At 42.7% G+C, this 17253-nt stretch overlaps 2 protein-coding genes across 8 annotated transcripts in view; one reads left to right on the forward strand and one right to left on the reverse strand.

Annotated features, from left to right (window-relative positions):
• Positions 1 to 4391, forward strand: part of PLXNC1 (plexin C1) — an 86116-nt gene extending 81725 nt beyond the window's left edge. The window contains exon 30 of the mRNA XM_045000887.1: positions 871 to 4391. Coding sequence (XP_044856822.1) covers positions 871 to 975 — 105 coding nt within the window. The 3' untranslated portion in view covers positions 976 to 4391. The remainder of the gene's footprint in view (positions 1 to 870) is intronic.
• Positions 4392 to 8063: 3672 nt separating this feature from the next.
• Positions 8064 to 17253, reverse strand: part of CEP83 (centrosomal protein 83) — a 43313-nt gene continuing 34123 nt past the window's right edge. For 2 of the 7 annotated variants that reach the window (XM_045002056.1, XM_045002055.1), the window contains exons 13-17: positions 17009 to 17138; positions 13059 to 13139; positions 12507 to 12610; positions 10336 to 10513; positions 8064 to 8939 (exon numbers count right to left, since the gene is read on the reverse strand). In XM_045002056.1, the coding sequence (XP_044857991.1) occupies positions 8754 to 8939; positions 10336 to 10513; positions 12507 to 12610; positions 13059 to 13139; positions 17009 to 17138 (679 nt within the window). In that variant the 3' untranslated portion in view covers positions 8064 to 8753. Of the gene's footprint in view, positions 8940 to 10335; positions 10514 to 11058; positions 11183 to 12506; positions 12611 to 13058; positions 13140 to 17008; positions 17139 to 17253 lie in introns of those variants that run through there. The other 5 variants (XM_045002058.1, XM_045002057.1, XM_045002059.1 and 2 more) reach the window with 5 other exon arrangements.

Here is a 17253-nt window from a genome sequence, read left to right on the forward strand (position 1 = left end):
AGCAGCAGGGCTGGGTGGGGAAGAGGAGTGGGACTATGGTGTGGGGGACAGTTGGGATTTACTGCAGGGAAGTGTCCATTCCTAGCAGACCAGACGCTCCTATGCAGCACAGCACCAGCAGGTTCCCCAGAATTTATCAGTCTGCTGGTCAGTTTTCAACTCAACTCACCTGAATTCTGCATCAAAGCAGAACGAGAATTGCTAAATGACTCTGGTAGTGGTTTTTAAAGTGTCTCGCATCTGTCTTTATTAGGGTACTTAAACTATTGCCTCCAGAGCCTTTCTTTGCAAGCCCCTCTAACCTAGTAATTATGGTTTGTTAGTATGTGGTAAACCTAAACCTACCCCATCCATTCTGGGCCCCCTGGCCCCCATGTAGCTTTTGACCTACAGCAACTACAAGCTTATTGGCCCTTCCTCTGCCATATTGTGGATTTAAATGCCAGCAAAGGGCATTCGAAGTGCAGTGCTGCTCTGCTTTACATCCTCTGGCCCAAGGCCACGTGTATAATTTATCCCACCAGCTTACACGGGAGTGCGGGGGGTGAGATACAAGAGCAATTCTAAAGCAGTCTCTTTGCCCCAGGGTAGTGTGCTGGCCTTACATTTAGTAACTAGGTCGTGTGGGGTTTTTGGTGGTGGGGAAGGACGGTTTAAACTGTGGTTGCTATTTTCAGCAGAAGTGTTGTAGATCCTGTGATTGTAATGACGTGTGAAGCAAGGCACAGAAACAGTGTTAATGTTTGAAGAACATGTTAAAGGCACAAGTTCAGCCAGATCTTACCACCGATAGCTTCAGATGAGAAGAAAGTGTGTGTTTAAAACAAGTAGCAAAAAAAGTAAATTTTTTTTCTAATTAATTGTCAACAGATTCAAAGTAAATTAGAGAGAGAACAGGGGCTAGAAGATGCCCAGAAAGATCTCCTGCATATAAAAGCCTTATTTGATGAAAAGAAAAAATGCAAGTGGATGTGAACAGAGGACGCGGGCCCAAGACTGTGATTTTTAAACTACAGGTGCTGGTACCAAACTAGTGTTTTGGCTGGTTATGTCTTTTTTTTACCATTTGGATATTGTTCTCCATTCAGACCATTTAAAGTATTTGAAGTGTAGGGCATAACCAACAGGCACACATACAGAGCTAGACTTTCAAATATGGGCATGTAAAAGTGCATGTGAGCCTTGTACTCATGCGTTGAGCCTGTTTAGTACATTTGTGTGCCCCGACCCTCCGATTTGAAAGTCTGCCCCACGTAGTTCAAAATGAAATAAACATGCAGAAACCAATGTACTCACTGTAAGTTAAAGAAACTTTCCCCTAAGCATGTTTTTCGTAGGTCACTGCCACCTTATTAACAGAGAATAGTGCTAATTGGTCATACACCCTGACACCTCATTGATCTTAGTGTGGTCTTAAATACTATTTTAAGTACCATTCCCCTCCCTTGTTCCCCCTTAAACACAAAAATGTGCTAGTTTTGTTTGACAACAATAGACGAGTAGCACTTATGCCCAGGTAATTCAGTATTAGCAGAAAAGCTGGTGGAGAGGCTCCAGGGCTAGATGTGAGGAGCCATTTTTTTTAACTCAAGGTACACGGATTCTTGTTTTAGAAATTCTCAATGTGAAGGAATCCAAAGGTGGGTAGAACATTAGGTTGCTGGTGCAATCAACTGTTCCAAGGACATGTTCCATAGTTTACATTGCTAAGATTTGAGAGTATCAAGACACTCTTGAACACATTTATGTTTTGATGATGGTATATAAATACACTGCATCCAAACATTCCAATTATTTCACTAAATCAAATGGAGTTTGTTTTTTTGGGGTGATAAAAGATTTACTTAGTGGCCGTGTAGATTAGTATGGACGAGGGGACTCTAGTTTTCACTGTGGCTACTAGTTTCTCAAATGTATAAAGCTAGTAGTTTGCCTGAGAGCACAAGTGAAGTATTCTGTTGGAAGTTTAGGATTATTCTAAGAAATTGCAAAAAAAGTCAGTCATAGTTGCTGATGTTTTTACTGCTGTGGCTATGGTGCTACTTTTTGATACATACAGTTCACCTGGGCTTTGCTAAAGAGATCCGTGCCTGACTGCCTTAAACTCCTATAGGCCATCAGATTTAGCTCAGGACTCCTGTATATTACAAGTATCAGAGGGGTGGCCCTGTTAGTCTGGATCTGTAAAAGCAGCAGAGAGGCCTGTGGCACCTTATAGACTACTTTGCTGCATGTATATTACAGTATTAACTGAGTCAGGGATCCCAAACACAATGCACTTCCATTCTGGAGCATGCAGAGCTTTAGCCTATGGCACATGAGTAAGGTCCTGTCTATGCTGTATGTTGGAACTGTTTTGTAGCTACATTCGCTGACCCAGTTGCAACTGCTGTCCAGCTGGGCTCGCTAAGGCTAAAGCCTTCTACTAGGTTTGGTGTGCAGCTAAAGGATATCTCTCCTTTCACAGCAAGACACAAAAGGGAAACAGTTACTTAGGAAGCCCTGCACTGAGTTTGAGTCATCAACCACTTGCAGGAGGAGGTGTAGATAAGGGGGAAAAGACTGGTGCAGTAACTTCCTGAAGGAGGAAGCATGGTCCTTGAGCTGCTTCGAACTCCTGAGGCTCTGAACAGCCGTGCACATGAACAGCAAGCACCTCGACACTGCACCCCAGACAGCATAGCTCAGTTAGGAGTTGTGCTGCTAGTTACTGCCTCCGTGAGCGGGTAGAAGGCCCACAGCAGGCATTAATTATCTCTGCAGGAAGTGCTAGGGGTTGGTCAGGCGCAGTGCCACAACTATGCCTGGCCAAATCTGAGGCGTGCTAACCACCCGCTGAGGGCAGCAGGGCCCAGCTGTTAACTTGGGGAAAGGGGGAGGTTGGCTGCAGCTCTGCTTCCTCCCCTCCCAGCCTTTGTCTGGCACATGCACACATTTCCCTTTCTTTTACCCAAAAGGGGAGCCCTTAATTCACACGTATTTAGTAAATAACTTTATCTGATGTTTATATTTGATGGACTGTAGCCACTGTAAAAATACCGTGTGACATACCCAGGGGACAAGCTGGAGAAAAACCAGGGAGTGCTCGCACCCATGGGGCTGGCCACCAATCAGCTGTTCAGTGGCTGGCCCTACGCCCCCATCAGTTCTTCAGCAGCTGTGCCACCGAGCAGCTGTTGGACAGGGCTGCCCTGCCACGCTCTGCCCCCCACCCCCACTACTCCCTTAAAGGGGGGGCACAGAGTGGGACCTCACAGGAGGGGAACAAAGTCAGTGTGGGGACACCCACTGTCAAAAACAAAAATCAGTGCTTGTGGGTACAACCACTACTCACTGCAGCCATCCACCTTAGCTGCTCTGTTGAGTTTTTTTAGGAATGTTTAATGGTCCTGCTGTAGCCTTTAAACAACACATTTGAAGTGACTATTATAGGAGTGGAGCAGGGAGATTTGAGAGGCAGGAAGGGGTAAAAGGTCGGTTACAGTTCAGGGTGCTGGTGACTGTTCTTTAAAAGGAAATGCAATCGTTCTGGCCAAGCCTAACCGCTTGTGTAGATGGGGTAGTGGAGGCTGCCTTCCAAGAGTGCCCGTTAGCAGGCATAGAAACAGTGCTGCTTGAGGCTCCCTGCCCTTGGGAAGAAGGAATGGAAATAGCCCTCTTTAGGCACGTAATCAGCATGTGTTTAAAGGGGCAGAGACATTAAAGTCAGTCCTGTTTTGTATTTGTTTTGGGGCCACTGCTTACCAGCTAAGAGGTAAAATGGTGAAGCAGGTGTAATGCACTTGTATCCCACACAGGACCAGGATTACTGCATTTTAGTTAAGTCTCAGCAGTAGCTTCACTCCAAATTTTGGTAAATCATTTAAACATATACCCGGGCTTACCAACCTGTGAAGTGGGTCTCCTATAGTGCAATTAAATGTATAATCAAATGTTTGTAGATTGTTTTAGAACCTTGGGTGAGATTGTAAACCATTATGGAATGCACTTAGTATTTGCACTCCACTGACATTTCATCACCCCGAGAACACTGACAGTCAAATCACATACCTGTTTTGGAAAGTCTGTGGATTAAAGCAAGCCCTCGTACAGATACAATTACCAGTTAACAGCATTGGTTGTAAGGGAAACAACCAACTTGTCTTGAACTTATTTTCAGATGTTTACAGGCAAATTAACTATTTGTAAACAGTATTTGTTTTTCTAACACTAGCTTGTAAAGCATTATTTTGCAGTTAGTATAATGTAATGTTAAACCCTACTAACATGTAAAGTAGCCCCTTTTGTACAGAATTTAAGCTGTTTAAAATGGATGTTTCAAGTAAGTACAGAGCAGAGATGCATCTTGATGTGTGTATAAGTTATTCAGAATAAAATGTATTTGAAATTTAGTTGACCAACTTATTTTGTCCTTTAGAGTGTCTTTTTTTTTTTTAATTACTAGTGTTCAAATTGAAACAGTTACTTACTGTAATAATAGGAGGCATGTCAGAGCAACCTGGGTTTCTAGTGATACCTGGGTTAAGTGACTGGCGTAAAACGTACTATTAATCATTCCAACAGGGCTACCATGCTATTCCAGCTTTGCAAAAATCTCTCTAATCCCTCCCCTCCTGTTCATCTAAGTTTAGCACTTAGGAATTAGCCAATCAATCAAAGTGGATGTCACCTAGGAACTCTGTTAGACTTCTTATCTGGAGTGACTCTAACATATGCTCCATCAACCACCTGAATGACAAGTCTTGCTTCCTTCTTGGAAGCCAAAAAGAGGTGGCTCGGAAACAAAAAAGGCACATGCCACGCAGCATCAGCTGAGAGTGCAGTGGAAAGTTACTGGCATGAAACTCTGACCTACTGACTTTCTGCAGATGTATAGGAAGGAGGAGGTGGGGGAAATCCCCTGTGCATGTTCCCAGTGCAAGAGAGGTAGCGGCTGCCAGGAAGAATGCAGGACAAGTAGATTTATCCTGAGTTCAGCAATGCAGTTCTGAGGAGCAGCGCTATGTTTTCAGTGTCCTAAGGCTTGAGGTCAATGCCCTGAAAGGCCATTTAAATGCTAGTGTTAGGATGGCAATTTAAGACATGCATTGTGCTAGTTCACAGAAGGGGATAGAGGGTGGCAATGTTTAAGAAATTGAAGGTTTACCTTGCAGGGTTTCCATCAAGTGTTGTTAAGAGGAGGGCATAAAGAGCCAATGCAGGAACATGGGTTTGGCTTCCCAAACCCCTATATCACCAGGGTCTGTGGGGAAAGGCCCCCTAAACCTGGGGAGAGACTGTTTGTCCTTACTCCTGCTATGGCCCTCTCTTCTCCCATACAGGAGCCAGGCTCCACAGAGGCACCCAGACTCTGTAAATTCCTTCTGACAATGCACTGGTCGCTCCCACAATGAAGTCTTTTTTTACTGAATAGAATGTAGCTGGGGGGAGAGGTTAAAGTGTAAGTTTTTATTTCTGCCAATTACATTTTATATCTGAATATTTATGCACTAATATATTTGTGCACTAATATACACACATTTTAATGTGCATTAAATTTGGGAAACCTAGTTCCAGCGCCAACAAGGATTAAATTATTCCAGATCACTTCTAAAGATTTTAGAAACAACTTCCACTATGTTAAGCAATTACCATACTCTGCTTGGCGTACAAATGCAGCTTATTAATTTTCTTTAGAAAGTATATGTGAAATTTTAGATTTTTCCCCAAAAGAAGTAGTGTTCAAATGTGTGCACTCCTGGGAGAAGCTGAAATGCAGGGGGTGGAGAGAAGAGGGGAGTTTGGATACAGGGGCGGCTCTAGGCACCAGCAAAGCAAGCAGGTTCTTGGGGCAGCCCATTTGTAGGGGTGGCAGCAGCAGGGTTCCAGCCTGGGAGCTGTAGTTCCTGCGTTAGCTCCCTGCCTATAGAGCCAGCCCTGGAGCAGGGAAAAAACTACATTTCCCAGCATTCCCTTGGCTGCTATCAACAGGAAAGGGAGGGGGAGGGAGTATGGTAGCTGAAACCTTATGCTGCAGCTTGCTGTGAAACGAGAGCTCACTGCTAGAGTGGGGTGGCACTGTGAATGGGGGAATAAGTATGCCCAAAGAGAAGGCAGCTTTGGCCCAGATACCCCCTTCAGAAGACATCCCCAGACTGGATTAGGGATACTGGTGTGACCTCACCTTGCAACCCTCAAAAGAGGAATTGGGTGGACTAAATGGACAGTGCCCCTTTCTATCTGAAGCCTAGCAACAGAGGTATGTGGATCCCCAGGGCTGGCTCTACTGTTTTCGCCACCCCAAGCAGCGTGCCAAATTGCTGCCGCGGACGGCGGGGGCAGTCCGTGTGCCGTTAGGGTGGCATGCGCATTTCCGCAGGGGCGGCAATTTGGCGGCAGCTTCTATGTTTAGCTGTCCGCGGCGGCACAGCTTCTTGGGGGCGGCAATTTGGCAGCAGCTTCTATGTTTAGCTGTCTGCGGCGGTGCAGCTTTGGTCTTCCGCCGGAAGACAGAAGCTGCGCCGCCGTGGACAGCTAAACAGAGACGCTGCTGCCAAATTGCCGCCCCTGCGGAAATGCGCGTGCCGCCCTAACGGCACATGGACTGCCCCCGCCATCCATGGCGGCAATTCGGCACGCTGGTTGGAGGCAAAAAACACAGGGACTGCGGGCCCTTGTAGATTGCCACCCCAAGCACCTGCTGGTGCCTGGAGCCGGCCCTGTGGATCCCACTAGAATTTAAAATGAAAAGTAAGGGAGGGGAGGCTCTACTAGAGGACTTTGGCAGCTTTAGATACAGTACTAGGCATGTAGGAGGATTTCCACTTCTGAGCCATGGAAGCAGAAATTGACTTTTCCTTTCCAGATTTAGCTAATATTCAGAAATGGAATCTAGCACCTGCCTTCCAGATTTGAACACCTCAAAATTCAGGAGTGCTCAAGCTCAGTTTGGGCAGCTGTTACTTCATTTCTCCCAAATCAAATATACTGATCCACTGTAACTTGCTGTAGAAAAAGTAGGATAAAATTGAGCAAGAAATGCTTCCCAGTGGTTATTAGGACTGGAATTGCTATTTTCAACAGCCGTTGCCTTTTTTTAAAGTTGTATTTGTTTAAAAGGAAGACAGTGATATTGCACTGGCAAATTCCCTATAGAAACAGAGAGTGGAACAAAAGAATAATAAAGGCACCTCAACTTTTCCTCATTTATGGAGGACAGTCTTATAATATGCATCCAGATATCCTCCAGTCACACAAGCTGAAAATTGTTCCACTTTACTGCAGCTCTGTAACTATATGGGAACCAATCCTGTCTGTGTTCTGTGCACATCCAAAATTCCTGCTGAATGAACTCACCCTGGGAGCAAGTTACCAGTGACCCAGGGCTGGGGTGGAAGGAGGGTGCAGGTGCGGGGGAGCCCAGGGCTGGGGCAGCAGGGGGTGTGGGTGGAGGGGGCAGAGCCCAGGGCTGGGGCAGCAGGGTGTGTGTGTGGGTGGGGGGGGGCACTGGTGGGGGGGAGAGGAGGAGGAACCCAGAGCTAGGGCAGCACGGAGTGTGTGTGTTGGGGGGAGAGCCCAGGGCTGGGGTGGCAGGGGGGTGTGGGTGGGGCGGGAGGCCCAGGGTTAGGGCATCAGGGGAGTGCGGGGGAGAGCCCAGGGATGGGGTGGAGGCAGCCAAAAATTTTTTTGCTTGAGGCGGCAAAAAACCTAGAGCTGGCCCTGTTTGGACAGATGCTAAAGGAAAGGTGTTAACTCCTGTGATTGAGCCACTCTTTTGCGTTCCTTTGTAGTACTTTACATAAAGGGATCTGTTTTAGCTAATAGTATTAACTATTAAAGAACTAGATTATGTGCTTGTTCATGCTATAGCGTCACGTTCCAGGAAGTGGCTGTGGGCACATGAAATAGGAAAGAGAACCACTGCAGCACTACCAGAAAGATTTCAACTCTCATCGGGTCAGAGAAAAAGACTCAGTTCCTATAAGTTTCCTGATATCAAACCAGTGCTCTAGTTAAATGAAAAACAAATACAAGATGACAGAGAATTAAAAAAAATATATTAAACCTTGAATAAATAGATGTGATCAGGTTTAAGTAAACAAAGACAATATATTAAATACAAATTGAGACTTCTCTAAACGATATAAAAGGTAAATATTCATACTTCATCTATAATGCAGCATTTGATAAAAACCTTGATTGTAACATAGCCATGTTCTCCCATAACTTTATTTTTTATATTAAAAATACAAAAGGTACATTGTTATGGTCCTGTTCTTGTCCAAAATGTGACCTATTTTCCTCCTCCTTCATCTCTTTGCAGATCCCGTATCATGGTTGGTTTTTTTAAGAAAAAATGTGCTAGCAACACAGCACAATTTCACAGTAACAGAAAAGCTGAGTGGGTGGGTGGGTGGAGGGGCAGGGAAAAATCCCTGAACAAACAGTTATTCCAAGGGATTTTTCCAAACAAGTTTTTTTTTTTTCTAAATGGCTTAAAATGCAACCCAAAATTTGACAATTCTTTTTAAAGAATCATTTTTTGTGCAACTCGATCATTGCATGTTTTGAGAAATTTGTCTTCCAGGTTGCTTGTATATCTAAGTTTGACTAAAATTACTGCATTCCATCAAAAATACAAAACTATGCAGATTATATTTCATCCTTTCTTCCAATGTGAGGCACATACAAATATGTTTTTGGCAAAGCACTCAATAAAAACCCTACACAAGGAAAACGTAGTGAAGTCAAGTGGTAATTAAAACCTGCAGGCTTTATTTGGAGTCCTCGGTTTGTATATCATCCTCTTCCACCATCCTGCTTCTACCAGAGTCACTGTCCACTCCCAGCCTAACTCGCTCTCCACGTGGCCCGAGCTCTTGCAGCTGTTTTCTCTGTGTGGTTTCTAGATCTTCTAGCCGCTTACGAAGTAGGGAGAGCTCCCTTTGATGCTGTTCCTCCTTGGAGTTCGGGACACAGCAAAAAAAACAACACAAAAACATTACATTTTGTTAACACTTGCAGAGACATTGTCCCCTACTCTGTCCCCTTTACTTGTTTTAAATAAAAGTGCTTTTAAAGTTACCTTATGTGAAAACAACATTTTTTGTTAAAGTCTTTATTCTATTTGCTTTCAAGCATTGCCCCTGACGTTCATGACATGAACAGCAGTGGGGAATGTGCACGTGAATGACAGTCGCTCCCTCGGCAGTGCACTTCAGAGCCTAACAGATGACACAGGCAGGAGCCAATACCAGGGCACCCTCTTAGTGGAAGAGCAAACTATATGGTCGGAGGGAGGCAGAGGGAGCTGCCTCTTCTCCCTGTTACACTTTGTCCTGTTTTTTTAAGGGGAGTATCCACATTCACCAAACACCTCTTTGATCCTGGGGGCAGGGAAGTGCCACTGGAATCTCCCTTCTGTGGGTACATCTAACACTGTGAAGAATAACCCATGGCACCAAGTCTCAGAGCCTGGGTCAACTGACTCGGGCTTGCAGGACTCATGCTTCAGAGTAAAAATAGCAGGGTAGACATTCGGGCTCAGCCTGGAGCCCAGACTCTGAACCCCAGCAATGGGGGAGGGTCTCAAACCCAGGCTAAATGTCTACACTGTATTTTTAGCCCTGAGCTCGAGTCAACTGACCCAGGTGCCCCGGGTTTTCCTTTGCAGTGTGTAGACCTACCCTCAGTTTGCGCCCATGCACAGATGAGGCTCTCATTTCTCCACCACTCTTCCAAATAACGAAGCCAGTGAATTGCTCAAGACTAGATTCACAGCTGGGGGTGGAACCATAAGAAAAGGGACAAAACAGTCTGGAGCCTGGGATGGGGCGAGTAGCGGATGATGTGTAAATCTGAGGAATCAGAAGGGAAGCAGTTGCTAGCAGGGTGCAGCAGAATTATAACTGTGCTTGTGGTGTTTTCATTTCCTGTTACAAATTTTGACTTTGTGGCCATTGTAACTGCTCCAGGGCTGGGAGCACTTTCACAAAAAGGAAAACATTTCTCAATACAACACAACAGACTGCCCAGATAACTCTAAATGTTACCCACAAACCACCACCACCACATGGCAACTGCATAACAAAAAATGAAACAAGGGATTCACATCTGAAGTGGGTCTAGTGAGATGTATTTTATAAGATCAATTCTCTCTATATTAGGCCACAATATGAGAGCATTCATTACTCCTCCCTTTATGCTTTTAAACAGTACTAATAGCCTAAACTATTAATGCAGAAACTTTACTTTGGTAACCACTATTTATGTCCCAGGTTAGCAACTAACTCCATCCTTTGCTAAGATATATGAAATAATAAATGTGTATCTGAGTAATATTTAATACATCACCACCTGCAGATGGGGAAAAGATATTTCAGGCGCAGGAACTAAGGTAGATGACATCCCACTGACTGGATTGAGCGATGGTATGTTAGGAACCAGAATTAAACTCCGGAATTCATTGTGTCTGCGCTGTAAATCCTTTAATCTCTTCTGAAGGCGAGTGTATTCTTCATAGGGAACATTCTGTCTATGAAATAAGGTGTTCGTATTGCTCAGAATGCTTAAGAGTACCATATCACAGAAACACATCTCTCTCTAACACGTTGCTATACACTGTCCCAATAAAGAGCTGCTTCAGGATGGACGTGTATAGCCCATATAGAACAAGGAGAAGCACTTTATTCGTGTTTAAATGTTTGGGAAGTCCATTTTACACCTAACAATATAAACTACAGTCTCACAGACTAGCATTTACTGAACAGCAGGGAAATAAATTCAGATTTTAATGTACTGTTCACAGTAGTGAGTAGTACTATAGTTAAGACTGTTTTTTAAATATTTAAATCAAAGATGAGTCAGACCCTTCATATGCTCTAAAGGCACTGGAAGAACCAGGAACTGCCGTATCTTTCCAAGAAGATTTTAGTCTGGTTCTCTTACACTCTTCTGGGTTATTTTTCCTTTTCTTTCCTTCCACTTACCTGCATGTCTGTGATACTGCTAGTCTCACACACTGTACCCTGCTATCTGTTTTAACCTTCTCTCAGCACTGTTCTTCCCAGTCTAACAAACCTCCTCCTCAAGAGACTCCTGGTGCAGTCATAATATCTTTTTCTCCTCTTTCCCCAAATGTCCAAAATCTGATTGCGATGGACCCTTCTGATGCGAGCTTCCTGCTGCCATCTGCTCAGTCTGACTAGCATAAGAAAACTGAACATCACTGTGTGTACACCCTATTATCTGTTAACTGACTAGTGCATTCAACTACAGGATGAAAGTCACCCTCTCTTGGCAGTTTATTTGTAAATGTCACTGAGCAGGTCAAGAAACATAATTTGCCTTCTTGGCCCACTGGCTTGATATAATCATCCTCTTGTTCCATTCAGGCAGTTGCTCCCTACTCTACATATCAAGAAGAAAGTACATAGCTAATGGTGTATCTCCTCTCTGTGAAGTGTAGTACAGGGCATAGCTGCAGCTCAGAGAAATTTACAAGGAAAGCAGAGTTTAATTTGTGTTGGGGCTCAACCGCTGCACTTCTTTTCATGCTGAGGTGCAGTCCCAGCACTTCTTCTGTCAGTGGTGCACGAGATCATGCTGTGCGAGGGAGGCCATCGTTATTGCTTGAGCCCCAGCACCATTTTTTTTTTTTTTTTAACAAATTCAGCACTGATGGAAAGATGGGAAATCAGTGTTTCATTTCCAACCCTGGCTGGATGGACATGTCAGGCAATCGATACCCAAAGATTTGTTTAAGTGAAAGCCAGATCAGCTGTTTGTCCTTGTGAGCAGGATCTACAACAAACCTTTATCAGAATTCATTACACTTTTAAAAACATAACTTGGATGTCTACAAACCAAATTAAGGCAACCATATTTCCTGTTGGACACCACAATTTAGTTTGCCCTTAAAGTCACCTTAGAAAACTTATTTCTAGCCTGTTGTACGGTGCACCTGCCATTTTAGGCTGAGCTTACGCTTCTTCACTTTCATGTGCAGTAAATCCCTTCAAAAGGGAAAATATCTCACATTTAAACCTCGGTACTTTAAATATATTTGGAATATTGGAAAAATTTAATTGTCTTGGAGTATTAATTCAACTTTTCATTGACATTCTAACAATCTACTACAACCAAGTTTTAAACTGCTAAAGCCACGACAAGGAAATAAACACTACCATGCAAATAAGTTAACAAGAGGATTTTGTATGTTAATTCTCAAGAGTATGGTGGCCTCCTAATACAAAAATAGCTCCAACAGCCCTATCCTGCAACAGCACACTGACTTCAATGGGTCTCCATGCAGGAGCAGAGGTCTCCCACAAGAATGCAGTTGGATTGGGCCCCGGTGACTAACCTGTAAGTTACACACATCTCAAATATTTTGTAATGGTAAATCAAATCATTTAGGAGATTCATTTACAGAATTATTACACCAATCAATCTAGAAACAAAATACCTCAAAACAACTGGCTTACAATTCTAAGGACCAATTAAAACAAAATCTAATATTTTATTACCTGTTTAACACCTGGTTTTCAGTTTCTAGTTCTTCCCTCTTTGCTTCCAAGAGTTCTATTTTCTCCTGCAGCCTCTTTTGTTTATTGTCATTGAGAGCCTTTCTCTGTCAAACACACACATTTTGAACACTTAGAAGTTGTGTCAACTGTTTTGATCATTTTGATCAAGTTACATCTACTTTGCATTTGCATTTCAGTTACAAAATTCCATAATTTTTAGCATTTCCTTATGAAGAGATGTAATTTTGTTGAAAATGGCGGAAAGAAAACATAAGCATACATTTGCTTTCCATCCTTTCTTTGATTTAGAAAAGTAATGTACCAGAAAAGAGGCTTGGAATCCCCAAATGCCCGGTGTTGAATGAAACATGCTGTAAAGGAAGGTAAAGCAGCAACACACAAAGTATCCAGTTGTATGGGTAGGTTATAGATAATTCTAAACCAGCTGTTGGGAAATTGAAACAGCTACTAAGTCTTGTAAGACAATGCCAAATTGATAGGCAAATTAGATAAGCTCACCATGTACTCATTGTTTAGAAATATAAATAATACCTTAGAAACTGTAGATTTTATTTCCTCTCTGACATCACTTGCTGATGGCAACATCAATGTTAAACAACTGACACCTGTTTTCTGTTTTATAAAGTAGATGCAGGTATCCTGTATTATATATTTATGGTGCTTAAAATTACTAACTAATGCTTTATTAAGATCTAAAACACATGGACTTGGAAAAATTAATAACCAGTTTCTCCTTTTGTTCTAGCTGTTCCAGAACATGCAATTTTAGGGGGAAACAAATATATAAAATTCAATATTTCCATTAACAGTATTACCAACCCCTGGGTGTGTAACAGATAGTTGCTTGGGGAGGAACAGTGTACCAAATAGATGTTACTAAAAAGGGAAATGTCATCCTACTGGTATCTATCTTGGTCCATCTCCAAGCTCACCAATAACAAAAAAATATTTAACTGAACAACATGTTTGGCTTCTATAAAGCATATTACAACTACTGTAATCTCAAATACATGAATTTATGCCTATCTTAAAACACCTGATATATTTTGCTATTTTTTATATATATAAATATATATATATATATATAAATATATATAAATATATAAAATTACAAAATAATAAAATGGGTGAACTAGAGTGCCTCATATTAAATGAGAATATTGATATAATATATACTCAATTTAAAAAACATAGTAAGAGAACCAAAAAAGAGCCACTGTGGTTGAACAACAAAGTAAAAGAAGCAGTGAGAGGCAAAAAGGCATCCTTCAAAAAGTGGAAGTTAAATCCTAGTGAGGAAAATAGAAAGGCGCATAAACACTGGCAAATGACGTGTAAAAATACAATTAGGAAGGCCAAAAAAGAATTTGAGGAACAGTTAGCCAAAGACTCAAAAAGTAATAGCTTTTTTTTTTTTAAGTACATCAGAAGCAGGAACCCTGCTAAACAACCGGTAGGGCCACTGGACAATCGAGGTTCAAAGGAGCTCTCAAGGATGACAAGGCCATTGCAGAGAAACTAAATGAATTCTTCAGTCTTCACAGCTGAGTATGTGAGGGAGATTCCCAAACCTGAGCCATTCTTTTTAGGTGACAGATCTGAGGAACTGTCCCAGATTGAGGTATCACTAGAGGTGGTTTTGGAACAAATTGATAAATTAAACAGCAACATCACCAGGACCAGATGGTATTCACCCAAGAGTTCTGAAGGAATTTAAATGTGAAATTGCAGAACTAAAAACTCTAATCTGTAACCTATCATTTAAATCAGCTTCTGTACCAGATGAACGGAGGATAGCTAATGTGACACCAATTTTTAAAAAGGGCTCCAGAGGTGATCCCGGCAATTACAGGCCTGTAAGCCTGACTTCAGTACTGGGCAAACTAGTTGAATCTATAATAAAGAACAATATTGTCAGATATATAGATGAACATAATTTGTTGAGGAAGGGTCAACATGGTTTTAGTAAAGGGAAATCATGCCTCACCAATCTACTAGAATTCTTTGAGGGGGTCAACAAGCATGTGGACCAAGGTGATCCAGTGGATATAGTGTACTTAGATCTTCAGAAAGCCTTTGACAAGTTTCCTTACCAAAGGCTCTTACACAAAGAAAGCTGCCATGGGATAAGAGGGAAGGTGCTCCTATGTACTGGTAACTGGTTAAAAGATAGGAAACAAAGGGTAGGTATAAATGGTCAGTTTTCAGAATGGAGAGAGGTAAATAGTGGTGTCCCCCAGGGGTCTGTTCTGGGACCAGTCCTATTCAACATATTCATAAGTGATATGGAAAAAGGGGTAAACAGTGAGGTGACAAAATTTGCAGATGATACAAAATACTAAAGATACTTAAGACCCAGGCAGACTCCAAAGAGCTACAAAAGGATCTCTCAAAACTGGGTGACTGGGCAACAAAATGGCAGATGAAATTCAATGTTGATAAATGCAAAGTAATGCACATTGGAAAGCATAATCCCAACTATACATATAAAATGATGGGGTCTAAATTAGCTGTTACCACTCAAGAAAGAGATCTTGGAGTCATTAATGATCTGGAGGATGGCATGGATTGCACCCTCAGCAAGTTTGCAGATGACACTAGACTGGGAGGAGTGGTAGATACACTGGAGGGTAGGGATAGGATACAGAGAGACTTAGACAAATTAGACGATTGGGCCAAAAGAAATCTGATGAGGTTCAACAAGGACAAGTGCAGAGTCCTGTACTTAGGACAGAAAAATCCCATGCACTGCTACATACTAGGGACCGAGCGGCTAGGCAGCAGTTCTGCAGAAAAGGACCTAGGGGTTACAGTGGATGTGGAGCTATATAAGTCAACAGTGTGCCCTTGTTGCCAAGAAGACTAACATCATAGAGGGACGTGATCGTTTCCCTCTATTTGGCATTGATGAGGCCGCATCTGGAGTAGTGTGTCCAGGTTTGGGCCCCACACTACAAGAAGGATGTGGAAAAATTGGGAAGAGTCCAGCGGAGGGCAACAAAAATGATTAGGAGGCTGGAGCACATGACTTATGAGGAGAGGCTGAGGGAACTGGGATTATTTAGTCGGCAGAAGAGAAGAATGAGGGGGGATTTGATAGCTGCTTTCAACTACCTGAAAGGGGGTTCCAAAGAGGCTGGATCTAGACTGTTCTCAGGGGTAGCAGATGACAGAACAAGGAGCAATGGTCTCAGGTTGCAGTGGGGAAGGTTTAGGTTGGATATTAGGACAAACTTTTTCACTAGGAGGGTGGTGAAGCACTGGAATAGGTAACTGGTGGAATCTCCTTCCTTAGAGGTTTTTAAGGTCAGGCTTGACAAAGCCCTGACTGGGATGATTTAGTTGGGGATTGGTCCTGCTTTGAGCAGGGGGTTGGACTAGATCGGGATTCTCAAACTGGGGGTCGGGACCCCTGAGGGGGTCGCAAGGTTATTATATGGGGGGGTCGTGAGCGGTCAGCCTCCACCCCAAACCCCGCTTTGCCTCCAGCATTTATAAGGGTGGTAAATATATTAAAGTGTTTTTCATTTATAAGGGGGGAAGGGGTCGCACTCAGAGGCTTGCTATGTGAAAGGGGTCACCAGTACAAAAGTTTGAGAACCACTGGACTAGATGACCTCCTGAGGCCCCTTCCAACTCTGTGATTCTATGATTGTGGATAGTTCTCTGAAAACATCCACTCAATGTTCAGCGGCAGTCAAAAAAGCAAACAGAATGCTGGGAATAATTCAGAAAGGGATAGATAATAGGACAGAAAATACCATGTTGCCTCTATATAAATCCATGGTACATCCACATCTTGAATACTGTGTGCAGATGTGGTCGCCTCATCTCAAAAAAGTATATTGGAATTGGAAAAGGTTCAGAAAAGGGAAACAAAAGTTATTAGGGGTATGGAACAGCTTCCGTATGAGGAAAGACCTGGACTTTTCAGCTTGGAAAAGAGACGGCTAAGGGGAGATATGATTGAGGTCTATAAAATCATGACTGGTGTAGAGAAAGTAGATAAGGAAGTGTTGTTTACTACTTCCCATAACACAAGAGCTAGAGGTCACCAAATTAAATTAGTAGGCAGCAGATTTAAAAGAAATAAAAGGAAGTATTTCTTCACACAACGCACAGTCAACCTATGGAAATCCTTGCCAGAAGATGTTGTGAAGGACAAGACCATAACAGGTTTCAAAAAAAGAACTAGACGAATTCATGGAGGATAGATCCATCAATGGCTATTAGCCAGGATGGGCAGGGATGGATCACTTGATGATTACCTGTTCATTCCCTCTGGGGCACCTGGCACTGGCCACTGTCGGTAGACAGGATACTGGGCTAGATGGACCTTTGGTCTAACCCAACAGGGCCATTCTAATGTATATAGATGCTGCCATTAAAATGTCAATATAAAAAATAATTCTGCATGCACAAATTGAAAGCTGAGCTCTCTCTCTCTTCATAAGCATTGAAGTAAATAAGAGTCAACATGCCTTTTTCTGAGCAACAGCAGCCCGGTGTAGTTTCTCTTTCACCTGGTCATACTTCTCTTCTCTTTCTGTGATGCGCTGAATAAATTTATGCTTTTCTTCCAACCACTCTACACGTCGGTATTCTAACATCCTAGGAGAACAACATTTTAAAGAGTGGTGGTGTAAACAAAACGCTGGATTAATTCTTTTAATAAATGTCAGCCTCTAGGATCTCTGACATATACACTTTATTTCACCCACTCTTT

This window comes from Mauremys mutica, chromosome 1 (genome assembly GCF_020497125.1).
Source record: "Mauremys mutica isolate MM-2020 ecotype Southern chromosome 1, ASM2049712v1, whole genome shotgun sequence".
NCBI lineage: Eukaryota > Metazoa > Chordata > Testudines > Geoemydidae > Mauremys > Mauremys mutica.